This window comes from Ptiloglossa arizonensis, chromosome 4, assembly GCF_051014685.1.
Source record: "Ptiloglossa arizonensis isolate GNS036 chromosome 4, iyPtiAriz1_principal, whole genome shotgun sequence".
NCBI lineage: Eukaryota > Metazoa > Arthropoda > Insecta > Hymenoptera > Colletidae > Ptiloglossa > Ptiloglossa arizonensis.
Genome location: NC_135051.1, coordinates 2,605,805 through 2,633,791, shown reverse-complemented (window position 1 = coordinate 2,633,791; position 27,987 = coordinate 2,605,805). Strand labels below are relative to the sequence as shown.

Sequence of the window (27,987 nt, the reverse complement as noted above, 5' to 3'; positions counted from 1 at the left end):
CGTCCGTTCTCTTTTTAACATTTCCTCCTTTCCTGCCCTCTCTACTGCGTGGTTCCACCCACTCAAGCATTTCCTTCTTTGCATTACCCTCCTGTTCTGTTTTTAACATTTCCTTCTTTGCATATTACCCTTACGTTCTCTTTTTAACATTTTTTTTCTTCCCTGCCCTCTCTACTGCGAGGTTCCAACCTTTCGAGCATTTCCTTCTTTGCATTACCCTTCCTTTCCCTTTTTCACATTTTTTTCTTCCCTGCCCTCTCAGCTGCGAGGTTCCACCCTTTCAAACATTTCCTTCTTTGCATTACCCTTTCGTTCTCTTTGTAACATTTCCTTCTTTGCATTACCTTTTCCTTCTCTTTATAACATTTCCTTCTTTGCATTACCTTTTCCTTCTTTTTGTAACATTTCCTTCTTTGCATTACCTTTTCCTTCTCTTTGTAACTTTTCCTTCTTTGCATTACCTTTTCCTTCTCTTTGTAACATTTCCTTCTTTGCATTACCCTTTCGTTCTCTTTTTAATATTTCCTTCTTTACATTACCTTTCCGTTTTCGTTTTAACATTTCCTTCTGTGCATTACCTTTTCCTTCTCTTTTTAACATTTCCTTCTTTGCATTACCCTTTCGTTCTCTTTTTAACATTTTCTTCTTTGCATTACCTTTCCGTTTTCGTTTTAACATTTCCTTCTTTACATTACCTCTTCCTTCTCTTTTTAACATTTCCTTCTTTCCTCCCTCGAATCTTTCCGACTAACTCGCAGTAAGTGTAATAAATACACTGATCAACCCCCACTACAAAGTTTGTACGTTTCCAAATTTAGTCAGAGAAGCTTGGAATATTCAAACTTTAAGGATGGAAGGATTTAAGTGACACTTTATTGGTACGCGGTAGATCGAGTGTGGCAAAGCACCTTCTTTCGGATACGTGTGTCACTAGACAAGAAAGGTGACAAGCTATGTACTATTGTATAATCGTAACTAGAATTTTAACCGTTGATTATCAGTCACTTATGAACGAGACAAGTGTAAAGTTTGGAAAGTTCGAAACCTTCAAGTTAGGTTAGAGAAGCTTGGAGTATTAGAAACTTTGAAGATGGGTGTGTATAAGTGACATTGTATTACAACGCTTTGGAGTCCCTGTGTCGCTAACAAGAGGAACGTCTGTACCGATCCTTGCCGATTTTAATCAAATTTGCCAGGCTTATAGGTCCACGTGTACCATAATTCTAATCGGAATTATTTACCGCAGATGATCAGTCGATTGTGAAAAAAAAATAAGTGTAAAGTTTGAAGAAACCATACCAACGTAACCCAGATCTGCAAGTCTGTAAAATTTCATTAAAATCGGTGAAGATTATTATATCGACACCCTCCTTATAATTGTAACACATTCTCCGAAGACATCTATCGAATAACACCGCACGTGAATCGCTCTGGGACGATCGAGTAACATTCTGAAGAGGTGCGACAGATCTCGAGTAACGAGGTTACTCGATTTATTGCTTTTCATTTTTATTCAGACCCAGAGTCTTTAATTGCACGGTTTTCTATAACGCAGAATACAATCTTTTTACGAATCCCAAGTCTCCAATAACATAGAACCAATTGACCCTCTGCAATACAGTAATAACTATTTTACCAAAAACAGTACCAGAAATAGAATATTCCAATCCAGGTTCAGGTCACGAGTTCGAGACCGCGTTGAGACAACCTGAGAGGAAGGTACATGAAATTTGAGCTTCGACTCTGCTCATGAGAGTGAGATGTACACGAGAGCGTTAACTAATGATAGGGATAGTACAGTCACATGTGATTTTAAGAATACAGGTTGTGACAGCCTGACAGGGAATTCCGTATTGAGTAAGTAAATATTCTAAGTCTTAGAGAGTATGTATGATTTATCAGTACCAGAAACCGAGTAAAATATTCCAATCCAGGTTTAGGTCACGAGTTCGAAACCGCTTTAAGACAACCTAAGAGAAAGGTAGATGAAATTTGAGCTTCGGTTCTGCTCACGAGAGCAGAGATGCACACAAACAGGCTGTGACAGCTTGACAGGGAATTCTGTATCGAGTCGGTAAATATTCCAAGCTTAGAGAGTCTGTATGATTTATCCAACGTCTAGTTTTGATCGACAGCTGCTCCGGCTGCGATCGTCGTAGCCTAGCGTGGAACACGAATCCGGGGTGTGGGACACGATCTCGTAAATTCGTTTAAAACGGCATCGAAGGACGTAATTCAGTTCCACGTTCCTGTTTGTATTCAATCGGCTCCTTTCGCGATAGTCGCGTCTCTACGTTTCTTCGTTTCTCCTCTCCTCCAGCGCCGGTGAATTACGAATATCTCGCGTCGCGTCGCTTTGAAATTAAGAGGGGACCGTTCGACGTGTTGCGTCGGTATCCCGACGCAATACCGATGCAGCCAGTCGATCGATTTTTACCAGACGATTCGTATCCCCGGACGACAAAGATTTTCTTCCCTCGATAGGGCTCGAAAACTCTCGAGGTTTCCTTTGTATTCACGTTTGAACGCTTAATCCTCTCGCTACCAACGAGAAAGGGCCGATCAATGCGAAACACAATCCGCATTCGTGATTACAGCCAAAAACAATGATTCTGTATTTTTTTCAACACCTGTAACGCAAACTCTAAGGGTGAAACCACCCTTCGAATCTCGAATTCTGACGCGCCGACTCGCAAACCGTTGAAGATAGAAAATGAATCTTTAGACATTATAGTTGTCTGACTATAGAATATTTAGATTCTCGATATAGTTCAATTTTTTTAAATACATTCTTTTTCTATCTTCAACCGCGTCCGAGTTACGTCAACGCCTCGGTTATTGATAAAATTCGTTTCTGGGACTCGCGATCAGATGCTATCCTCACCACTGTTTGCGTTTCTTCGATTCGTTTCACTCGATAGATTCTCTATCTGTGCTTCGCTTATTGATACATATCGATGATCCCGATTTTCGAACATTAGACAAAGCACTATTGCCCCACTTTGTTCAATCGCACTCTTTAAAGAGCTATTTTTACGTCTCGAGTGATTAAGATTGAGCTTAAGAACCTTCGTTTCAAGATTTCAACTTGTTCCCGTAAGTGTGACGCCAAACAGTTCGACTTACGCTATTATTTCGGTTTAGCGACCCTCTCTCCAGCTGATCTCTCGTGTGCCAATTTTCGAACATTGGACAAAGCACTGTTGCCCCACCTTGTTCAATTACACTCTTTAAAGAGCTATTTTTTTTTAATTTTTTAGCTTTCAAGATCTCAACTTGTTCCCGTAAGTGTGATGCTGAACAGTTCGACTTTACCGACCCTCTCTTCAGCTGATCTCTTGTGCTCCAATTTCTCGTCACATGTAAACATCCAGTTCCGTTCATACGTGTCGTCACTTGCGTAACCGAAGATAAGATCGGTACATTTCGACCAATTGTACGTACGTTACAAAACTATTGAAGAACAGACGGGGAAGGTAAAATCGGTACACTTTGACCAATTGCATGCACGACACAAAACTGTCGAAGAACAGACAGGGAAAAATCGGTACACTTTGACCAATTGCACGCACGTCACAAAACTGTTGAAGAACAGACGAGGAAGATAAAATCGGTACACTTTGACCAATGCATGTACGTCACAAAACTGTTGAAGAACAGACAGAGAAAAATCGGTACACTTTGACCAATTGCACGCACGTCACAAAACTGTTGAAGAACAGACGAGGAAGATAAAATCGGTACACTTTGACCAATTGCATGTACGTCACAAAACTGTTGAAGAATAGACAGGGAAAAATCAGTACACTTTGACCAATTGCATGTACGTCACAAAATTGTTAAAGAACAGACAGAGAGAAACATTTCATTGGTCTCTTAAAGACACAAAACTAACGATTATCGTGAATCTTCGATCGAGAGTCTTTTACTCACGGTAATGACGAAACGGCGAAAACGAGCAGCCAGCGAATCGATCGTTCGTCTAATCGTTTCCTTTGTCGGCCAACTTGTTGAGGCGCGAAGCAACAGTTTGCCTTTTAAACGTGACTTTTCTCTTCGCCGCGTTCCACTGACTTTTGCCCTCTTCTCTCGCCTCGCCACATACCGCCCCCTCCCCGTTCCCTTTGTCTCTTTCACTCTCGCTTACTCTCGGTTCGTCGGCGTCAAATCTTGCACGTTCGCGTAGAAATTCGATTTTCAAATACATATACGTATACGTCACTCCGCGGCGGGAAAAGTGGACTTTTCGTTCGTTTCGTGGCACGTTCGACGAACGAGCGCGAAACGGGGGAGAATTTAAATATCTGTGTGCGTAATTTTTGTTCTCGAAAGTTTCAAATTAATCGTTCTCCACAATTCAAGTCACTACATATAGTATAACAAACGCTACTGGATACTTTGAGAGTACATCTGACGAAAGATCGCTCATTTTCATCCATTCGCTGTTAGTAATTCGAGTAGAATAACCTTTCACAAATTTATTCCCAATTTTGTCCTAAAACTATTGGCCTGCTCGGGAAGTCATTTTGCAAAATGGAGAACACATAATTTAATAAAATGTGTACACACTCTAAAAACATTGTGTTTCATTTTCACCAAAAAAAAAAAAAAACGAAACGACCTTCCGAGCAACCCAATAATTTGAATTATTTTCCACCGTTACATTCGTTACACAGAATGGAAGGTAATAATATTCTCCGTTCAAAGACGCGAATTCAACAAAGTCCCTCCCTTCTGAACATCCTCCGTCTAAAATTCACGATCCATTGTTGCCCCGTCGAACGAGAACGCAGCCTTGAACGACGGGAACCGTGGCGTAGGCACGTGCGGGGCGTGAGTTGTAACAAGCGCGGAAAGTTCGAAAAGGTGCGTGGCCGTCGCGCGGGGGCCTCGAAATCTAGTTAGTGTTCCGTCTTGAACGCACCGCGCGAAGTCGAGCGCGTTTGGGCCAGGAGTGGGGGGCGGGGGCTCGAAACGCAGCCAATCACGTCGATCCTCGCGCGGAGCCGCTTCCCGGGCCGCGAGCCGCGTTAAAGTTACGATCTCTGCCCGAAGATACGATTAAGCTATTCACTAGACGGAACCGTTCCGGGCTGTACGGGTGGGTCGCTAATTACTTCCACGAAGTTGAAACTAACTTCGCGTCTTGATTCCGATCTCCGTGGCGAGGGTTACTCGGGTCGAGCGTGGACGAGTGAGGGAGGTGAGGGAGAGAGTAGCGGCACATGGTTCTCGCAGCACACGTGGCTCGATATTACAACCATTCTTCACCGGGGATTTTTACGCGCCGAGTGACGTTTCGACGGACCGAAGGAAGCATTGTAACCACGGAGGGAGAGCGAGTGGGGGGGGGGGGGGGGGACAAACGGGGTGGACGCGAGTCGAGAGCACGGGAACGGGCACGATTCTTAAGATAAATCGAGTCGGTTGACGGTGGACACGATTTTTCTATTAGCTCACCTCTCCCCCCTTCTAGCGTTCTCTCTCTGTCCCTACCGGCATTACTCGTCTCCGGGATATAATCGCGTGCGGGTGAAACGAGAAAATGGTCGCGGGAGGGGGAACAGGCGGGGATAAAAAGAGAGAGAGAGAGAGAAGGGAAGAGAGCGATAACGCGTACGTACACGTCCATCGAATCGGGATAACGAGGTCGGATGAGTTGCTGGATCCGCAGTCACTTCATCAACGCGGAGCCAACTAAACTGTCAATCGCAAAACCACTACCGTGTCAAACCCTTTCGACAGCACCTAGATCCGTCGATAACGCGCACTCGAGCCGCATCGATTCCAGGCAACGCGACAACCTCGCGAGCTTAGCGAAATATTTCCCATATTTGATGCGCGATCGAGGCGTGCTAGAGCCCCGTGGTACGCGAGATAAGTGTACAGGGTATACCCGGTACGCTGACCTGTGAATCGCCGATTTACAAAATAAATTTGTGCGAGTGGAACCGCGACCGTTAACCTCTCGCGCTGTCAAGTTGTTATTTGTGACACTACCAAGAAGAAGGGAGAGCGTTTCGTATCCACATTCAAGAGATGACTATACACGGTGAAGGAAGTATAAATTAATCCCGAAGGGAATTCAAATATTTATTTCTCTTCTTTTCTTCGTGCGTTGATTATCTTTTTTAGAATATTCACCGAATACTGCCACTATATTTTATCAAACTTTTCTTTAAAGAGAGTTATACTATATTGTACATTTACTTAATTTTTTTTTTTATATACATATTCTCATCCAGTTTCGATATTCTTTCTTAGAATATTAACGGAATAGTTGGTACTGCCACCATATTTTACCAAACTTTTCTTTAAAGAGAGTTATACTATATTGTACTATTAAATTTGTAGTTAGTAGTTACATATTAGGAACATTTATTTAAATCGTTTTTTTTTAATATATACATTCTCATCCAGTTCCCTCTTTATACTAGTTTTAGTTACGGAAAAATAATAAATCACGAAAACGAAAGTGTCTCGACGAATGCGAACAGTTCACCGTCAAGTGCATTCTATCGAAACGCGAACTATATATTCACCGCGGTCCACTCGAACGTAAAAGAATCACGTTCGTCGATTCTCCCCCGGTTTCGCTTCCCACGATTTCCGTAGTCGGCAAAAAGAAGCAAGAATTGAATTCTCGAACTATAGGGACGATGGAACGCAACTCTGGAGGATCGCGAGGGAGAGGGGGACGAACCAGTAAAGATCTTTTCTCGTAGAAGATAAACGGAACTGCTCGCGGTCATTCTTCGTCGTAATTACCGAACAGATAAGAGAATGAAACACGACGGAAGGAGCAAAAAGCAAAGTATCGGAGCCGACGAGTGGCAGGAGAAAAATCTTCTTCGGTCTTCTCCGAGAATAATGCACGCACCCTGGGGACCGAGCCAGCTTTCTAGGAAAATGCTGATTGCTTCCCTCTCCGTCGTCCTTGCCGATTCTCTTATTCCACCCTCTTCAGCCCCTCTCGACTACTTCACCGTCTTATCAATCATTGACTCGTGCTTAACATGCGCCCGCATACTTGCACGGAAACGTACCATTGTATTGTATATAAGTATGGGGGTTCGATGACAAAAATAACGACAAGGGGAGTCTTTACGAGCGGGACTGAAGTCGAACGTGTATATATTGGCTTGTTCGGAAAGTAATTTCGTTTTCCAAAATTGGAGAATATATGATTTGGTAAAATGTTTATGCGCTTTAAGAAAATCGTGTTTCACCAAAGAAAACGAAATGACTTTCCGAACAACCTAATAATTAATATCTTTTACACTTTGTGAAATTTTTATCCGGAACAATAAAAGACGGACATTTTATTCGATAAATGTGAACCGCTCGATAAAATATTTCACAAAGGGATAAATTAAAAATTCGTCGTCCATTGCTACTTGCAACCTCGTTACTTTCAAATGTATTAGGTTGTTTGGAAAGTCATTTCGTTTTCCAAAATGGAGAGTATATAATTTAATCAAATGTTTATCGTCAATGTTTAATAATACAACACTGACTAATGATTCGATACGGACGGTACAGAAACGAGGAAAGATTCTATACGATGTAGTGGATGTGCTCATTGAGGACAAAAGTAAACAGGTGTCCAAGATACTGTTCGGCTTGTATCTTTCCTTCTAACTGACTTTGAAACCCTTTGCGGTCGTATGACTGCTCTCAGACACCACAGCAAGGAACCATACTAATCTTATACTTTGTTCAATTATGTATTAGTTTACACTTTGAACGAACCTGAATATCTAAAGAATCTGTTCATGAAGCAATACGGTGCTCCTATTAGAGATAACGGAATCCAGTAAAGAGGAAAGGCTTAATGATTTTCCTTAATGGAAAACTGCATATATTGCGGCACTGTGAAGATGTAAAAAGTAAAGATTGTTCTGTACGTTCAAACGGAAAGATTAAGGGCGAAAGACACCAAACTAATTATTTTTGCGATACATGTAGTCAAATGCCAGGACTGCATGTTGGAGACTGTTTTGAAGGATACCACACGATGGAGAACTATAATAATATAATTTTTACATAAAAACGTTACGCTAAAACACACCGTTGTACAAACATATATCTAAAGTTCGCAAAACAATTAATAAATCTTGTTTGTCCTTCGTAATCTTAAATGTTATCTATCGCTGATTTTTCAAGAGAAATTAATTCCAACTCATGTCCAAATTTAATACGACCGCAAAGGGTTAATAAAATGTTTATACACTGTAAAAAAAATCGCGTTTCATTTTCACCAAAAAAGAAAAAAACGAAATGACTTTCCGAACAATCCAATACTTTGAAAAAGAAAAATTATTTTAAACACTCGCTTGCGTAATTCAGGGAGAATTAATAAAATTATGTCGTCCTTGACAAAGGATTTTGACGAAGGAGACACAGGTTCGGAATTAACTGTTTTTTTTTATACTTTAGTCGTTGAGGTTACCGCGTTTGTAAATTGCTCGTCACTTTTTTACTTTTTTTTTCGACGATGTACAGCGGTGACTCGTTTAATGTTCGAAAATAGAGACTCTTGAAAACAAAGAATTTTCCAAAGAGGAGAATCCATCGAGGATATAGTGAAACGAAGATTTTAATTTCAGTATTGCGAATCGCGGTGCTACTATTGGTGTTTGTTCGTGCAGTGTTAAGTGAAATAATGATTTTTTGCCTTACTTGGTAAGTACTTCGGTACTTTGTACAGGGAACGACGAGCTGCGTCAATTGTTCCGTTCAAAAATAACGATTCCATTTAAGAAGATCTCGATCTGTCCTTTGCGCGTTCACCTGCGAACGAAATAATTACACCAAATTAGTTCTCTTGAAACGTTGGAGAGTTCCATTTGAAACGTATCTTGAGTAACGAACCGTGTGTTGAGTAATTGCATTTATAGACCAAAATAAGTCAAGTAATTGCGTTTATAGATCAAAATAATACAAATAATTGCATTTATAGATCAAAATAAGTCAAATAATTGCATTTATAAATCAAAATAAGTCAAATAATTGCATTTATAAATCAAAATAAGTCAAATAATTGCATTTATAGATCAGAATAAGTCAAATAATTGCATTTATAGAACAAAATAATTACATTACATTAGTTCTCTTGAAACGTTAGAAAGTTCCATTTGAAACGTATCTTGAGTAACGAACCGTGTATTGGGTAATTGCATTTATAGATCAAAATAAGTCATCCTGTGTCGATGGTTATTTTTAACCACCCAAGAAAAATAGTATGAACGAAAAATTCAAAAATCCCTGCCGTTACCAATACAACTACCGAGGGTGTGAGTTGATCAAACCACGAAAATGTTCAAAGACAATTTCTACAGAAATGTGTCATCCCCAATATTAACAACAGGAAATTTTTGACAAAAGTGTTCGAAGTGACTTTTTGCAATAACGTTCGAGGCTACTTTCCACAAAAGTGTTCGAATCCACTTTTTACGATAATGTTCGAAGCTACTTTTCGCAAAAGTGTTGGAATCCACTTTGTACAAGGAATGGCAGCCCAGAGACGTGTAACGTTCCGCGGTTGGTCGGGAACAGCTTCGCACGTGGATGTATTCACGCGTACAATCGTACCCTGACACGTACAGTCGAAGGGTGAATAAACGGACGAACGAATAGACGGATGAACGTGTGGACAGAGTGATCGAGGGTTGAGACTCGCGCAGTTTGGGCTGGGAAGATCGAAGCCAAAGGTGACTTATCTCGCGAAACCAACACCCGTGGCACCATTGCTCCCGTGACGCGCAAACATCTCGCGAGACATTGAAGATAATAGCGAAGTAAAAAGTTCTGAGCGTTTAGATGATTTCAGGCGAGCGGTATCTCGCGATGTATACGTCGCATCTTGTCGTTCTATACCGCGACTTAGAACACCCGAGTGTTCTACAAACAGAATTCTTTGTTCAGTACAATACAAAAAAGAAAAACAATATACCTAGTATTGTGTACAATCTTCCGACTCGTCGAATGAAATTTAATATACGTCGTATCGAGATAAGTATTTTGGACAATATTGTCCACGGGTATATTTCTCACTACGATTAATCGATCATTTCTGCCCCACTGCGAACGAGACGGTAATGGGCGAAGTAAAAAGTTTTGAGCGTTTTTCGTTAGATGACTTTAGCCAGTCATCTCACAATGTATACGTTGCATCTTGTCATTTTGTACTGTGACTCAAAGGCGACGTAACGCTTTGAAAAAAGTTCTCCGATAGTTTTGCGTTCAGTGGATCCAGTTGTGTGTCAGAGCGTTCCAAAATGGAGGTAAAAAGAGAGAAAATTCGATACATTGTTCAGTAGCACTACGACCAAGGGGAAAAAGCAAAGCAGGTGGTGAAACAAATTTGTGATGTTTATGGACTCGATACAGTATCGAATGCAACTGCAAAGCGGTGGTTCCAACGTTTTCGTTCTGGTAATATGGACGTCGAAGATTAGACGCGCTCTGGTAGGCCAATCGGCGAAAATGTTGATGAAATCGTGGAAATCGTCGAGTCAGACCGGCACGCGAGCACTTGTTTCATTGTCCAGGAACTGAAAATTAGCCGGAAAAACGTTTGGAACCATTTGCATAAGGCTGGTCTCGAGAAGAAGCTCGATGTATGGCTGCCACACGAATCGACGCGAAAAAACCTTTTCGAGCGAATCGATGGCTGCGATTCTTTGCCGAAACGTAACGAAATCGATCGTTTTTTGAAGCGGATGGTGACAGGGGATGAAAAATGGGTCACATGCGAAAACAACAGGTGAAAAAGATGGTGGTCCAAGCGAGTTGAGCCGGCCCAAACGATCGCTAAGCACGGATTAAAGATCAAGAAGGTTTTACTGTGTGTTTGGTGGGATTGGAAGGGAATCATCCACTATGAGCTGCTCCCATTGGGCCAATCGCTCAATTCGGTCCATACTGTCAACAACTGACCAGATTGAAGAAGACGATCGACAAGAAGCGTCCAGAATTGGCCAATAGGAAGAGTGTTGTGTTTCATAAAGACAACACCGGGCAGCACACATCTTTAACAACGCGTCAGAAGCTCCGAGATCTTGGATGGGAGGTTATATCGCACTTGATGTATAGCCCATACCTGGTACCAAGCGATTATCACCTTTTCAAGCATTTGCAAAATTTTCTTCAAGATAAAAGATTGGCCTCGAGAGTGGCTTGCGAAAATGACCTGGTCAAGTTTTTTACCAATAGGGACGAGGACTCGTTCAATCGCGGAATTATGAGATTGCCTTCAAAATGGAGAAAAGGTAACGAACAAAACGACGTATATTTGATCCAAATCCGAGAATTCTAACTCTGTTGATTTAATCGTCGAAATAAAGAAAACCAAAACGCTCAGAACTTGTTACTTCGCCTAATATCTATACAAATAATAATAATCGTGCACCAAGTGTCGAGGAGTAGCTCTGAATAGTAAATCGAGAAGCAAATAAAGCTCGAAGCTCGATTACTCTCGCAAAACTGAGGTTTTCTTTCGAAAATCTCGCCTCGAAAGTAAATGGACAAAAGTTAACGAACGAAACGGCGCATATTTGATCCAAATCCGAGATTTCCAACTTTGTTGATTTCATCGTCGAGATGAAGAGAGAGACCGCTCAGAACTTTTTACTTCGTCTATTGTATCCTCTTTGCTCCGATTTCGTTTACGCTCGCGACTTTAACGCGGGGGCGCAAAGTTCTGCGCAAGGTTTCGTGACAAAAAAAAAAAAAATTGAGAAAGCACTACTTAATAAGTCAACGAAGAAGCGGGCGGGGGCGTGTTGGGGGTGGTTGGCGCGAATCGTTGTCGAGCGTCGCTTCCGACGGCCTTAATGGTTTCCTATTCACGGGGAGCGTGCGAAAATTAGCCGCGCTAAAAGCATCGGGTAATCGAGTTATTACGAATAAAAGAGAAAGCGGTGAGGGCATGGGCTGTGGAATGGTCGCGCGAGAGACCATGGGAGATACCATTAAAAGCGCTTAATTAATGCCGTTAATTCTATAGCCCCGCGCATTGAACGATACACGCTCGAAATGTCGATGATCGTCCGATGATGGTCACGCGATGGATCGCTACCAGTAAGTGGCAATTTAACGCAATAGTTTCGATTTTTACTTATTTAACGAAGAACTCATTTCGCCGCGAGAGAGCGTAAATAATGTTGGAAACGGAGATCTGGGTTTGGAAGAGCAACAGTTGACCCTTCATGAGGGTCGATGGATGTTAATGATGTTCTAAGTTAATTTAATGGACCGATCAATAGTCATCGAGGCTCTTCTGGGGGCACCTTCCACGTAGGCGCCCGAAACTGAAGCTTCTTTGGTTTTATAATGAATCGACCCCTACAGACATTCTATTGGGTTGTTCGGAAAGTGATTTCGTTTTCCAAAATGGAGAGTATATAATTTAATAAAATGTTTGTACATTCTAAAAAAATCGTGTTTCATTTTCACCAAAAAAAAAACGATACGACTTTCCGAACAACCTAATAATTAATATCCTTTACACTTTGTGAAATTTTTATCCGTATAAATAAAAGACAGACATTTTATTCGATAAGTGTGAACCGCTCGATAAAATATTTCATAATGGATAAATTAAAAATTCGTCGTCCATTGCTACTTGCAACCTCGTTACTTTTAAATGTATTAGGTTGTTCGGAAAGTCATTTCGTTTTCCAAAATGGAGAATATATAATTTAATAAAATGTTTATACACTCTAAAAGAATCGTGTTTCATGTTCACCAAAGAAAACGAAATGGCTTTCCGAACAACCTAATAATTAATGTCTTTTACACTTTGTGAACAACATGACTTTCGAAATGACTTTCTGAACAACCCAATATTATTTAAGCAGAAATTTTTCTAATGAGTTCTTTAGGTATGATCATTGATCAAGGTCGTCCTTTTTGTGAATTTTTAAGCGAGTGCAAGTCAGGAAATTGCACGTAGAAAATACGATCGAATATTGTACACTTAATGCACCGTTCAACAAGTTTAATGAGACCTCTTGGTGACTTGAGCGTGGAGAAGCGATTAGGGGAGACGAGACCAGATACTCGTCTAGTCTAGATTAATTTAGTCTGACCTACACTATCGTTTTAATTTAATTAACACGTTTCCGACACTGCTTTAAGGAAGTACTGTTGGAAGAATGACGAGTGCTGAAGTCGAATCAAGATCCAGAGGTCTCGTTCAACCTGCTCATCTACACCTAATCTAATCCAGACTAATTTAATTTAATCTACACTAGTGTCTCAGAGTTCGATACTATTGAAAAGGTACAAGATCGTAAAAAAAATAAACAGAACAGTGTCCAGATATATTTAATATATCGAGCTCTAGTTAATATTCTCCATTCAAATATTTTCAGTCTCTAAACTAATCTACATTAATTTACTTTAACCTACACTATTATCTCAGAGTTCGATACTATTTAAAAATACAAGATCGTAGGAAAGACGACCACAACGTTGTCTAGATATGTTTAATTGAATATTTTCAGTCTCTAATCTAATCTAAATTAATTTAGTTTAATTAAAAAGGTACGAGATCGTAGGAAAGATGACCAGAACAGTGTCCAGATATGTTTAATCTGTCGAGCTCTAGTTAATATTCCCAATTCGAATATTTTCAGTCTCTGAACTAATCTACATTAATTTACTTTAACCTACACTATTATCTCAGAGTTCGATACTATTTAAAAATACAAGATCGTAGGAAAGACGACCACAACGTTGTCTAGATATGTTTAATTGAATATTTTCAGTCTCTAATCTAATCTAAATTAATTTAGTTTAATTAAAAAGGTACGAGATCGTAGGAAAGATGACCAGAACAGTGTCCAGATATGTTTAATCTGTCGAGCTCTAGTTAATATTCCCAATTCGAATATTTTCAGTCTCTAAACTAATCTACATTAATTTACTTTAACCTACACTATTATCTCAGAGTTCGATACTATTTAAAAATACAAGATCGTAGGAAAGACGACCAGAACGTTGTCCAGATATGTTTAATCTGTTCCAGATATATTTAATATGTTCAAACTATTGAACCGTGGCTCCCGATTCGAATATTTCCAGTCCCGTTCGCTCGTTCCTTTTATTTTCAAGTCAGCCTCTCGATCGTAGAAATCACAGACCGCGTCGTGTTCGCGGTGCACTATCCCCGCGATTTCATCTCGCGAGATGGGAAAATCGTTCCCTGTCACGACGAACAAAGCACCTAACGCCTGTTAGTCGACGAAAAGTGGTCCCAAACGGCGGAAGTTCGATTCCGCGTATCGCCGCGAAAGCGTTCGACCGGCGTTACGTAATCGAACGATTCCGAGGACTCTATTCTTCTTCGGTCCCATTTTACGACGATCGATGAAAGATTCCCTCGCGGTGGTACGGGCGATCCATTTAACGACGACGAACGAAAACCCGAGACGGACATTTTTCCATGGCGTGGCAACGTAATCGTCGAGACGCGGCCGAGAATCGACGAATCGTCTTGGCGAGCAAAAAAAGCCCAGTAAGCTTTAATTAAAACGGTCCTCGAGATCACTCGTGCGGAGAACGCGAACGTCGGGCAAACCTAGGACGAATACGGCCCACAATACAACCAATCCACTGCCCGTTTTAACCTGATCGGTTAATTCCCCTTGTGATTTTTTCAACGGTCCGATCGATCGAGAAACTTTCATCCATTGGGTTGTTTGGAAAGTCATTTGTTTTTTTTTTAAGGGGGAAAATGAAATACGATTTTTTTCAGAGTGTGTGAACATTTTATTAAATTATGTATTCACCATTTTGGGAAACGAAATGACTTTTCGAACAACTTAATATATTTGAAAGTAACGAGGTTGCAAGTAGCAATGGACGACGAATTTTTCATTTTCACACTTATCGAATAAAATATCTGTCTTTTATTTGTCCGAATAAAAATTTCATAAAGTGTAAAAGATATTAATTATTAGATTGTTTGGAAAGTTATTTCGTTTTTTTTTGGTGAAAATGAAATACGATTTTTTTACAGTGTACAAACATTTTATTAAATTATGTATTCACCATTTTGGAAAACGAAATGACTTTTCGAACAACCTAATACATTTGAAAGTGACGAGGTTGCAAGTAGCAATGGACGACGAATTTTTCATTCATCCATTGTGAAATATTTTATCGAGCGGTTCACATTTATCGAATAAAATGTCTGTCTTTTATTTGTCCGGATAAAAATTTCACAAAGTGTAAAAGATATTAATTATTAGGTTGTTCGGAAAGTCGGTTCGTTTTCTTTGGTGAAAATGAAACACGATTTTTAAACATTTGATTAAATTACATATTCTCCATTTTGATAAACGAAATGACCTTCCGAACAAAGCCAATAGTTTACACGGAGAATGTTAAATTCCCAAAATATTGAATTATAATTTTCAAGTTATCGAATTATTAAATTATATTTTCGGAATTCTATTAATTTCTTGCTAAAATACACGGTAATTGTTAACTCGAAACCAATGTTAACTCGAGAGACACCGAAGAGAGAAGCTCGTGCATCAGTAAGCAAATCTGTCAAATATTTGCATAGAATTATTTATTGTTTCTCGTATCTTTATAAAACGATATTTATTCGGCAGGAATTCTAACAAATAAACCAAAGAACAGATATAGAATATCTGAAAAATATTACTGCTCCGTATATAAAATATTTTCGAAAAATTTGAAAATGTGAAAGGTTGAACACTCTATAGAGATCGTAATGTTACTTTCGTTCGTTACACCGTACTTGTATATTGTCTTGTTAGGAGGACACTCGTTTGGAATAATAATAACAGGCATTCCTGTTCAAGTATACCTCGAACGATTCAACGACAGGTCGAATTAGTCACGAAACATTGTTTCCTTTACATTGCAGATCAATCGACGGAAAGAGGAACCAGTATATTGTAAGCGAGAATGAGTGGCGGTGAATGGAGCAGTTGGTTGCAAGGATGTCGAGAATCACGGAGGCTGGTTCTCGTGATCGTCGCCATTGCTTTACTTTTGGATAACATGCTCCTAACTACGGTCGGTGAGTAAAATACCATACGATGAATAGACACTCATATCTCTTTGAAAGCTATCGTGCATCTCGATAGTGCTTCGGTTAGTTTCTAATTTAAATTTATAGCGATAATAATATACATAATTCTTTAAAAAAGAAATTGAGAGCCTCGGCTGGTACAATTACATTAATTTATTTTTCATTAAATTTGTCGATTCTGTCGATATAGTTTCTAATTTAACTTTACATCGATAATACTATACACAATTCTTCAAGTATTGAATTCTTCAAGTATCAGTTAAAAAAGAAATTGAGAGCCTCGATTGACACAATTACATTAATTTATTTTTTATAAAAAGTGTCAATTCTGTCGCTATAATTCCTAACTTAACTTTACATCGATAATAATATACACAATTCTTCAAGTATCGGTTAAAAAAGAAATTGAGCGCCTCGACTGATACAATTTCATCAATTTATTTTCCCTGAAATGTGCAGGTGTACCAATAAGCACCTTACTAATAGACGTACGATAAGTGTCTCACCAATAAGCAAGCAAATTTCTCCAAGAGCGACACTGTACGAATATTCCCATAAGCATGTTACTAATAAAGGTACAATAAGTGTCTCACTAATAAGCAAATAAATTTTTCCAAGAGCGACACTGTACGAATATCCCCATAAGCACCATACTAATAAAGGTACAATAAGTGTCTCACTGATAAGCAAGTAACTTTTTCCAGTATTGAATTCTTCGTGTATCGGTTAAAAAAGAAATTGAGCGCTTCAACTGATACAATTTCATCAATTTATTTTTCCATAAAATGTGCAAGTGTACCAATAAGCACCTTACTGATAAACGTACGATAAGTGTCCTCTGCAACCCTAAGCGCGACCACCCATGCTGAAATTACTGCTCGAAACTCCCCGAATGATAAAGAACGCGTTTACGATGCGAGAAGGAAAAATCGTGGCGACGAGTAGAGGTCGGTCGCTCGAATTTTCCAGCTTTTAACTTCTCCCTCTCGGTCAGGGTGTTCCGAGCGTGCTTTGATTTCTTTTACCGTGACGGTGAGATGTTTAATTCACGAGGCACGCGTTAACGCGGGGTCCCTCTGGAAAACCCCCGGAACACAATATACGCGAGGAGACGGCCGGATGCGTACCGGCAATCCAGATAAGTGGTCATACATTTATGGAGCGTATACGAAACAGCTTTTTCTTATGCGTGCTAACGAATCGTGGGATGCGCTTTCAGCGCTCGAAACGATCCACGGATCTTTCTTTTCCGTTTCGACGATCCCCCTTCTCGTTCGAACACCCTTCGCGTGTACTCTCCATACCCTCGGGAACGATTCTCGCGAACGTTTGTTCGTGAAAGTAATCGGACGTATCGTTGGTCGATACAAACGCGTCTTTAGTTTTGATTCTTTTTTTTTTTTTTTAGCTTTCGACCATTCAATTTTGATACCCTTCGGTGTGAGTCTGTGATGACGTTGACCCTTTGGACTCGAGAAACGTAATATATATTTCAACTTTGCAAAATTGCTAATGTCGAGTAGAAATAAAGAAACATAATGTGTGATTACTTTTTCAAAGTTGGAATATAAAAAATTGGAAATTGCAAAATTGCCAATGTCGAGTAGGAATAAAGAAACATAATGAGTGATTACTTTTTCAAAGTTGGAATATAAAAAATTGGAAATTGCAAAATTGCTAATATCGAACAGAAATAAAGAAACATAATGTGTGATTACTTTTGCAAAGTTGGAATATAAAAAATTGGAAATTGCAAAATTGTTAATATCGAGCAGAAATAAAGAAACATAATGTGTGATTACTTTTGCATTACTTTTAATTTACTGTGTAAATTACTTTTACACTCGAGAGGAGATCCTCGATCAACACCTAATTCGGTGTATTATTTTCGATCCGGGAAAACTGGGTGATTTGGAATTCAAATTGGAATTTAAATATCATGTTCTCGTAGAGTGTAAACGCATGTACGCGAAGTATATAAAAATGTTCCATTTGAGATTAATTTTACCACTTAAAGGATTTTCTCGAGGCGTCGGTTTTTGGTAACAAAGAAGCCTCGAGTGCAAAGGGTTAACACTTTGCATTAACCTCTCCTTAAGTATGTTAAACTCCTCTCTTTTTTTTTTTACAACGAATAAATTTCTTTTCATCTTTGACCTGTGGATTAGTATTCAATTTTTTGTTTATTTAAATAGAAAGGTAGGGTTTACTCTAGGGAGTTCACTAACACTTCAAAGTTAAATTTGATTTGTTTTATCAGGCATGTAAAATAGTACGCATTTAAGTAATTCGACGATTGCATAATTTTTGTCAGGTTTGGATGACATTCGACACCATTCTTAAAACTTTAGTGAGCACAGCGTAGTTTCTGTATCAATGACTCCTACTCTTAACGAATTCATTCGTACGATTAAAAACACCTGTCCCGTTCTTGTTATTCTATTGGATTGTTCGCAAAGTTATTTCGTTTTTTTTTTTTTTTTGTGAAAATGAAACACGATTTTTTTAGAGTGTACAAACATTTTATCAAATTATATATTCTCCATTTTGAAAAACGAAATCACTTTCCGAACAAGCCAATAATATCACTGCGAATAGTATCGATAATATCAATACTACAATTAGTTGTCGTAGGTGTTCACGAGCATTGTGATCGCGTTCGTTCGAGTATCGAGACGCCCGCACCTCAACGCTTAAAATATCTGCCAGCAACAGCTGTGTAAACATTTTCAATTCCCTGAAAATAAAATCCAACGAGTCGTGTTCGACGAACCGATGAATAGAGGTGAAAAATCGAGGAAGAAAAACGAAAGAAAAAAAAAAAAGATCAATTCTCGTTTGGAGGTGCTGGGATTTGAACCCAGGACTTTCAGCATGCGAAGCAGACACTCTACCACTGAGTTACACCCCCACGGTGAAATCAAAGTCCGCCAAACGGCTAGCTCTGGTATCACGGAGCAATTGGTATGAAACGTGCATACAGTAACACGAGAAGTAACCGTCTTACGGGCTCTGATCCCACCGTGGGGGTGTAACTCAGTGGTAGAGTGTCTGCTTCGCATGCTGAAAGTCCTGGGTTCAAATCCCAGCACCTCCAAACACGAGATCGAACTTTTGTTCTTTCACTTTTTTCCCAATTTTCCCCCTCCTTATCGTTCCACCTTACAATAGTGAACAATTTTAACGATTAAAGTGCATTCACCGATTCTGTTGCCCAAAGAATTTTAAATAATTTGTATTATCGTTTACTCTCCACCTTGAACCGTCACCTGCGATAAATTAACAAAAATAAATATTCAATAATTGAGTATATCGTTACTCGTGCTTAACTACCAATTGTAATTGTGTTACTTCCAATTGTAATTTTTCTAAATCGCAAGTGAGAAAGTTTCTAAAAAGCAGGTAAAAAGTTGAATACAATAATGCAAAGTAAAGAAATTGTTCGTCGTATGTTTTTGCTGGAGCAGTTGTCGTTGAAATCAGTCGATCGTTTTTGATTCGCTACGATTGAATTCTGACGTAAATTTGCATCGATTTCGTACGCGATCGATCGATTTCTCACGATTCGTTTCAATGATGTCGTTCCAGTGCCCATTATACCGGAATTTCTCTATGACATCAAGCATCCTAACTCGACCTTGAGCCAACATCTCGAATCGAGTGTATCTGGCCGAACTGCTATTCCTCATCAATTGACCACCACGATCAAAACCACGACCAGTACCATCGGGAGTCTGACCACGACACCGAAATGTCCTTGTGCCCCGAACAGAACGAACGACTTGGAGTTCCCCTATATGAGCACCCTTTCCACCATCGATCTCGCTGGTAAGTGATCTTTCAATACACGCTTGTAACTTTCAAACTACATAATTGCAAAACTGCAATATATTTCTTTCTTTCTCGTAAACTTTTGTTTATGACGTATAAACTTAACATTATAAACTTCTTTTTCAGACCTTTACACTGAACATTATAAACTTTTGTTTCAGACCTTTACCCTAAATATTATCAACTTTTGTTTCAGACCTTTACACTAAACATTATAAGCTTTTATTTATGACATATAAACTTTTTTTTCAGACCATTACCCTAAACATTATAAACTTTCGTTTCAGACCTTTACACTAAACATTATAAACTTTTGTTTCAGACCTTTACCCTAAATATCATAAACTTTTATTTCAAACCTTTACACTAAACATTATAAACTTTCGTTTCAGACCTTTCGGTCTGATTATCTACCGACACATTAAAGATGGACTGTAACAATATATCACGTAGATAGATCACAAATTAACCTTGACAATTATTCGAGCATCACTCTGGAATAGTATTTATTTTTATTATCTATTTTAGAAAACACCGGTGACAATGGAAGCTTAGCAGAGATGAAGGAAAAGGAACAACGACATCGCGAGTTGTTGGAAGAGACAGTTGCTGTTGGTATAATGTTCGCATCGAAAGCTTTCGTGCAGCTCTTGGCCAATCCCATCGTTGGCCCTCTTACTCACAAGTAAGCGATATATATATTATATATATTATATAGAGAATATATACTATATATATTGTATAGAGAATATATATTATATGTTTTATATATATTATAATAGAGAAAATAACAGAAGATTGTGCGCATTCGAAATGAGATTGTTTGCGTTTCTTTGTTTAGAATTGGCTACAGTATCCCCATGTTCACCGGGTTCATCATTATGTTTCTTTCCACGCTGATATTTGCATTCGGACGAAGTTATGGCATTCTTTTCTTGGCAAGGGCGTTGCAAGGTATTGGGTCATCCTGCTCGAGCGTGTCAGGTAAATCTATCAAGTTTCGTTCGATTTGATTCAATTTATTTATTTACGCGATCGATGTTAACACGATGAACGATACTGGCTACAGCACGGATAGACGATCAATTATGAATACAAAGAATACCAAAGATGCTACGAGATGTGAAAGAAAGACAAAAATAAAATATTGAATTGTTCGGAAAGTCGTTTCGTTTTTTTTTTTGGTAAAAATGAAACACGATTTTTTTAGAATGTATAAACATTTTATTAAATTATATACTCTCCATTTTGGAAAACGAAATAATTTTCCGAACAACCCAATAGTTAACACGGAGAATTATGAATTCCCAAAATATTGAATAATTTTCAACTTATCGAATTATTAAATTATATTTCGGGAATTCTACTAATTTCTACTAATTTTTTTTATAGGACAAAATAGTATATACATAATATATACAAAGATAAACTTTCTTTATTGTTATCCTTCAAACATCACTGAAATAGTAATTTTGTAACACTTATTCAAATATTTTTATATAGAATTAATTGAAGAAAAAATTTTCTTTAATGAAAAATATTTTGGAGGATCGCTCCAATATGTATTTGTAGTTTGATACCCAAACCGTAGGTATGGGTCAAATGTGATTGGATTCAAAAATCACTGAAATAGTAATTTTATAACACTTATTAAAAATATTTGCATATAGAATTAATTAAAAAAAAATGTTTCTTTAATGAAAAATATTTTGGAGGATCGCTCCAATGTGTATTTGCATTTTAATACCCGATCCTCAGGTATGGGTATGTTGGCCGAGAGGTATCAAGACGACAAGGAACGCGGGAATGCAATGGGTATCGCACTCGGTGGTTTGGCTCTTGGTGTTCTCATTGGTCCACCGTTTGGCGGTGTTATGTATGAATTCGTTGGAAAATCCGCACCTTTCCTGATACTTTCCGCGTTGGCTCTTGGCGACGGAAGTAAGTGACTGCAACTCAACCGCAAATTCCTTCTTATTAAACGAGAAACGTTTCAGTTCTACAACTTCTGGTGCTTCAACCATCCGTCGTTTATACCGAAGCTGATCCACCATCTTTGAAGTCATTGGTTACCGATCCTTACATTGTACTGGCCGCTGGTGTGTACCACTTTTTTATTGTCCGGAAAGTCATTTCGTTTTCTTTCTTTTTTGATGAAAATGAAACACGATTTTTTCAGAGCGTACAAACATTTTATTAAAATATATATTCTCCATTTTGGAAAACGAAATGGCTATACGAACAATCTAATACATTTAAAAGTAACGAGGTTGCAAGTAGCAATGGACGACTAATTTTTAATTTATCCGTTATGAAATATTTTATCGAACCCCACGGTGTTCACATTTATCGAATAAAATATCTTTATTTGTCCGGATAAAAATTTCATAAAGTGTGAAAGATATTAATTATCAGGTTGTTCGAAAAGTCGTTTCGTTTTTTTTTTTTTTTTTTTGTGAAAATGAAACATGATTATTTTAGAGTGTACAAACATTTTATTAAATTATATATTCTCCATTTTGGAAAACGAAACAACTTTCCAAACAACTCGATAAAATATTACAGATTTCTGTATCAATGGTTTACGGTATTGTTCTTGAAGTGAGTTAGAATAATTTGGTTGGAACCGTTATTATTTTGTAATAAAGCAATTTTTGTTTCAAAGATTAATGAAAAATTGTGTCTCAGGCGCTATTACGTTCGCTAACATGGGTATCGCTATGCTCGAGCCTAGTCTTCCGATTTGGATGATGGACACCATGGGTGCAAGTAGATGGAAGCAGGGTGCTACGTTTTTACCAGCGAGCATCAGTTATTTGATCGGTACTAATCTTTTCGGGCCTCTTGGGCACAGAATGGGCAGGTCAGTGAACATTTAAACAAATTTCTCGAATACAATAATTTCATAATTTATTGCCCATAAAAACTTACTGTTAGATGGTGGCCAATTTAAACTATCTTTTCGAGTAGATAAGAAGTATGAATGCAAAAAATAAAATAATACGCAATATATTATTTAACAAACTAACATTGAAAGGATCTAGGATATTCCTTCTTTCTCTAGTGGTTCAAATTTGATATTAAATTTTTTTTTTCAAATTTCGTCCACACATTTAACATTTTTCGTATCGTAATTAAAATTAATTTCGATTCAATATAAACTTCTCATCCCTGCTCGTAATATAGTTTCCTTCGTTTCCAGAAATTCTATATTTCTGAATAACGATAGCGGCTGATGAGCAATTGCGAGCTTCACTTCCATCGCCTGGATAGCTCAGTCGGTAGAGCATTAGACTTTTAATCTAAGGGTCCAGGGTTCGAGTCCCTGTTCGGGCGAATTATATTTTTTTTTTCTTTTTTTTCTTCGTATTTAAAAAAGAATTGTTTCTGTGTCGTAGGTGGTTAGCTTCCTTAATCGGGCTTGTCGTCATTGGAATTTGCTTGATGTGCGTAAGTATTCGAGAAACGTGCAAAATCCAGAAATAAGTAGATTCTCGTTCATTTTCCTTCCTTCGCGCTTCTCCTCTAATTTTCTACTTTCGAGCCACACACTTTTCTTTCTACAGATACCGCTAGCAAGGAGTATCGATCACTTGATCGTACCTAACGCTGGTCTAGGATTCGCTATCGGCATGGTGGACAGTTCGATGATGCCAGAATTAGGTTATTTGGTCGACATAAGGCACAGTGCCGTTTACGGAAGCGTTTACGCTATTGGAGACGTTGCATTCTGTTTAGGCTTCGCTATTGGTACGTAATCAAAAGTATTACCAAATTTTTTAAATGTATTCGTACAAGAAAGAAAAAATAAAAAAGAAATTTGCATCGACCGGGAATCGAACCCGGGCCGCCCGCGTGGCAGGCGAGCATTCTACCACTGAACCACCGATGCTTCTTGGAAATATTGCTCAAAGACTTGAACTATATGTGCTTGAAAATACTTGCTTTCAAATTAAAAAGAAAATACTATTTGTTCATCTTAAACACAAAGAAGATGCAAACAACGGATCGTCACTTTTCACCAAGAGTGTACCGTAGGTCGAATGCACAATGTATTTCAATTATAAAATTATTCGAATGTGTCCATCCCCGATCAAGATGCAAAAGGTCTCATTTCATTTACATAAATTAAAACTTGTATAAATTCTATTTTATGCGATCCTATTACGTTTACACGGTTTTGTTTACCTGCGTTCCATACTTACGTTAAACGAATAATACAAGCTACCTTATTAACCCGCTTACCGACCGTATCGTCGGTTGATATAATCTATCGATCGATCGTTTCTTCAGGACCTGCATTGAGCGGTACATTGGTCAACACTATCGGCTTCGAATGGATGTTATTTGGAATTGCTATTCTGAACTTCCTTTACGCTCCACTTATGTACTTCTTGAGAGCACCGCCGACGAAGGAGGAGAAGAAGGTAATTCGTTTAATCGGTTGATCAAAGCGTGAAACGTCAGTACCGTTAACACGCAAGAGATTACCATTGGTTGCGTTTCAGTCGTTGATTATTGGCGAGAAATCGTCTGTGCGCTACGTAACGTACCAGAACGAGGAAGAGGAGCAATAATAGGACGGATGCTTCTCGACGATCAGTTTTTCGTTTACGACATTCTTGACACGATGGAACAACGAGCTAAATATAATTGGCGATCTTCTTCGCAGCTTGACCCCACCATGTGTTATTTATAGATTATCTGTACTTTCTTTTGTCGAATATAGTGAAACAATAAGGCGACAGAGCCTCGTCCTTGCACTCGACACTCAATATTTCTTTACGTATACATTATGTCGCGGGATATCAAACGCTCGTCGGGCACATAAAGTCAACACGAAGAGGCAAACAGATCGCGTAACTTTTCCTGTATCCTCGACGGTCGAAATACGTATGCGTTAGCAGTGTAGAGCGAAACGTCGGAACGCGGCGGTGTTACATTAATCGTAATCCATCGATCTTTCGAACGTTTAAGCCGAAGAATCACTTCCTTAGCTAATGGAAATTGTATATATGTACGTGTAGCGGTAGATCGAAAGAATAAGTGTGTGCGTTCAAACAGTCGTACGCGTCGACAAATTATATTATCGAATAAGTACTTGTGTAGGTTTGCAGTGATTAGTCGAGACACCGCCATAAAGATGTAGCGGTATACGCAGCTTATACACCGTGCTCGGTCGGTATATTCATTCGTTAGTTGCGTTCGCTTGTGAACCGTAAGCCGTGCGAAATCTTCAGCCGCTCGTGACGGGAACTTTATCAAAATCGCGATTAATGTTACGAAGAACCGCCCAATTTGGATTCCCTGAATGGCTGCAGGGAAACCGTGCGCGAAAACAGCGATTGGGTGTTATGAAGAGTTCTCCGTACTTTAGCGAATCGAATTGAATCGAATCGGTAACGAGTAAAACGGAAATATCGATATGTTACGCGCAGTTGTAAAACACGATAAAACGTCGCGACAGCTGGAGAAAACTCACGACCTTTACCATTAACGGATAATAAAAAAAAAAAACCTGAACCTGATAGTCTCCGGATGCTGTATCTTTCTATATATACACATACATATGTATAGAAGAAAAGCTTTCGTATTATTCTCGACTTGACGTAAAATGGTAAATAGGACAGCGTCAAAGCGTTCGTAGAATGTGCAAATTATATGATAAACTTTGTGTGGATTCGCGGCGGGAAACTCTAACGGGGAAACGAATAACCTTTAATCTTCTTTGTTCGTGTTGGATTTCGAACAAGTTAAAATATTCGTAAAAGCGATATGCGCGTACAAATATGTTACGCGCAATCTTGTTCCAATAATAGTTTCATAAGCGTGATAGCTGAAATCGTATACGTGTCTTTCGATGCATAGGATAGAAATATTTACGTATATAAAAATTCTATAACCTTAAAAGTTCGTTGTACGTAGTCTATTTGTTGTTTGGTCGGACAAAGACCGTGTCGTCTGTACGTATGTATATTCAGGTCCTAAGCTACTGCAAATGTACCCGAATACAATGTATAAGGAAATAGGCAGCGTTATCGTAATGTTTCGGCAAAGGTGTTAATATTCTTCGAGTCGTGCATATACTCGCGCAGATACAGTAAATGCACGCGAACTGTACTAAGTGAAATTATATTTGTAGTAGTGTAGTAGGAACATTAAATCTATAATATATTAACTTATGCAATGACTTAGGTTAAAATAACACAGGGATCCATTGGAACGAAATTTTCCTACAAGATTGCTGGTAAACCGTAATTGATCGAGAAACAGAAATCGAGATCGACATACGTAGTCAGCAAATTCGAAAGAGTATGGTGAAAATTGAGCTTGAAGAAATATACGTGTACAGCTTTTCGTTGCGAATTCGATGAAATCCATGTGGTAGCGTCACATGACGCGCCTACTCCCGGTAAATAATGCGAGTCAATTCGATTTGCAAATTCTTTACGAACGTTCGCCGCGTCCGTGTATAATTAATGAAACGCGGAGCATCGTGTGGATGATAAAGAATCGAAAATTTCAAACGACTTTCAGAACCGATGTTCGAGACACCAGTATCGCCATATTATAGGGGGTAAAGAATCACACCAAGAAACGACGAGTCGCCATCGTTGCATCGTCATAGTGTTACTGCTATCCATTATATTGTACCGTACGATGTATTCGCGTTAAAAATCGTTCAGATTTCTGTAAATATAGAGGACGTACATATGTGTATTTAAGGAGCAATTGTAGCGGAATGTAGCTACACCCACATTTTCAAGTCAACTTTATCGTTGGTCGATGACGCTTCGCTTGTTTTTCGTTATTTGCATTGACGGTTAGATATCGACTTCACGATCTAAATACGTTTATTTCGTATTTTACCATTTATCTTTGCTTCCTTTCAATTTTTGCGGATCAACGAATCTAACCTACCGATCGAATGATTGTCGACGAGTCTAATCGCTGTAGTCGGTATTACTGCATCGTGTTGTGTCGGCATGAATATATTTACTTACGGCAATACGAGGCGTCGACTACAGTTGATCCGTTGTTTGAATTGCTGGTGCAATCGAATCGACATTCTTGAAAAAAATAATATTGTGAATCCGACGTCTAGATGCCAGTTTGATCGATCATACAGGAACGATTCCGTTATTAGTTGAAATTTGTTGGAGCACACACACTTTGAAACGAGCGCGATCGAACGATAACATCGATTAGGGCTAATTCGAAATCTATCGTAATCTTTTTAACGTAATTTTTATACGTATTTAAACTTTTTCCGTTTTCGCCTAACCTTTCGCGCGAAAATTCATCGACCACACTGATACGGAACTTCGATCATGATCCAGTATATTCGAACGTATGTTATTGCTTTTCGATGTATCTTCGTACCACGTTTAAAAAACAACTGAAACAAAATCCTAGCGAATAACTCGTCGATGGCTGCTATTGTGAACAGACAATAAGCAACGATGACGAAGATGAACGTTTTATAACGTTTAATAACGTTCACGTCGATAACTATGCGTTCTCGATTGATCGCTTTTGAATTTGAGATCGATAGATGATGGAAAGGACTTGAATTTAGTTACGCTAAAGCACACAAACGAACGTTACCCCTATTAACTCTAACTATACATGCGCATAATTTTATCTGCAACTACATTACGAATGCAATATTTTCTTGTATCCAATGGTTGTTACGTAAATATTTAACCAGCTGGTGTATGGGTCCGACACTTAATGCTTGTGTAGTTATTGAAAAACAGCGAGATTTGGAGAAAAAATAAAGGTAATTCCTTATTAAAGTTGGTAAGCGATGCGATTGCACGGTGTGTGCGCGTGCGTGTGTGTGTGTGTGTGTTGTCTAAAACTCCATAGATGCGGGTAAAAGAATGCACACCTGTGCAAGTAAATTACTTGAAAGAGAATTTTGAACGAGCGTGCTGGCTCTGAAAATCGCGGACCTTTTTCCGGTATTGATATTAATGTTTCAACGATGCTCCAAAAATTGATTTAGATTCGTATCTAAAGATATATCTTGGCTGCTACGATCAGCTTTGTCCTAACGAATTAATCGTTATTATTTA

The 27,987-nt window shown here is 38.7% G+C and overlaps 1 protein-coding gene, 1 long non-coding RNA gene, 4 other non-coding genes and 1 pseudogene across 8 annotated transcripts in view; 4 read left to right on the top strand and 3 right to left on the bottom strand.

The window, feature by feature from the left end:
- Vmat (Vesicular monoamine transporter) overlaps positions 1–24,651 on the top strand; it is a 33,417-nt gene extending 8,766 nt beyond the window's left edge. For 2 of the 3 annotated variants that reach the window (XM_076308610.1, XM_076308609.1), the window contains exons 2-12: positions 15,908–16,063; positions 19,664–19,903; positions 20,435–20,591; positions 20,748–20,890; positions 21,665–21,847; positions 21,904–22,005; positions 22,595–22,769; positions 23,305–23,356; positions 23,473–23,656; positions 24,200–24,333; positions 24,415–24,651. In XM_076308610.1, coding sequence (XP_076164725.1) covers positions 15,949–16,063; positions 19,664–19,903; positions 20,435–20,591; positions 20,748–20,890; positions 21,665–21,847; positions 21,904–22,005; positions 22,595–22,769; positions 23,305–23,356; positions 23,473–23,656; positions 24,200–24,333; positions 24,415–24,483 — 1,554 coding nt within the window. In that variant the 5' untranslated portion in view covers positions 15,908–15,948 and the 3' untranslated portion in view covers positions 24,484–24,651. Of the gene's footprint in view, positions 1–5,716; positions 6,053–15,907; positions 16,064–19,663; positions 19,904–20,434; positions 20,592–20,747; positions 20,891–21,664; positions 21,848–21,903; positions 22,006–22,594; positions 22,770–23,304; positions 23,357–23,472; positions 23,657–24,199; positions 24,334–24,414 lie in introns of those variants that run through there. The other variant, XM_076308611.1, reaches the window with a different exon arrangement.
- Positions 1–27,692, bottom strand: part of LOC143145339 (uncharacterized) — a 40,023-nt gene extending 12,331 nt beyond the window's left edge. Inside the window, exons 1-2 of the long non-coding RNA XR_012991648.1 lie at positions 26,911–27,692; positions 8,683–8,793 (exon numbers count right to left, since the gene is read on the bottom strand). This is a non-coding gene — a long non-coding RNA (uncharacterized LOC143145339). The remainder of the gene's footprint in view (positions 1–8,682; positions 8,794–26,910) is intronic.
- Positions 10,378–10,888, top strand: LOC143146343 (histone-lysine N-methyltransferase SETMAR-like; annotated as a pseudogene).
- On the bottom strand, positions 18,915–18,986 carry Trnaa-cgc (transfer RNA alanine (anticodon CGC)). The gene has a single exon. It is a non-coding gene; the product is annotated as a tRNA-Ala (tRNA).
- Positions 19,101–19,172, top strand: Trnaa-cgc (transfer RNA alanine (anticodon CGC)). Its single transcript has one exon. It is a non-coding gene; the product is annotated as a tRNA-Ala (tRNA).
- On the top strand, positions 23,170–23,242 carry Trnak-uuu (transfer RNA lysine (anticodon UUU)). The gene has a single exon. It is a non-coding gene; the product is annotated as a tRNA-Lys (tRNA).
- Positions 23,728–23,798, bottom strand: Trnag-gcc (transfer RNA glycine (anticodon GCC)). The gene has a single exon. It is a non-coding gene; the product is annotated as a tRNA-Gly (tRNA).
- Positions 27,693–27,987: the final 295 nt, after the last annotated feature.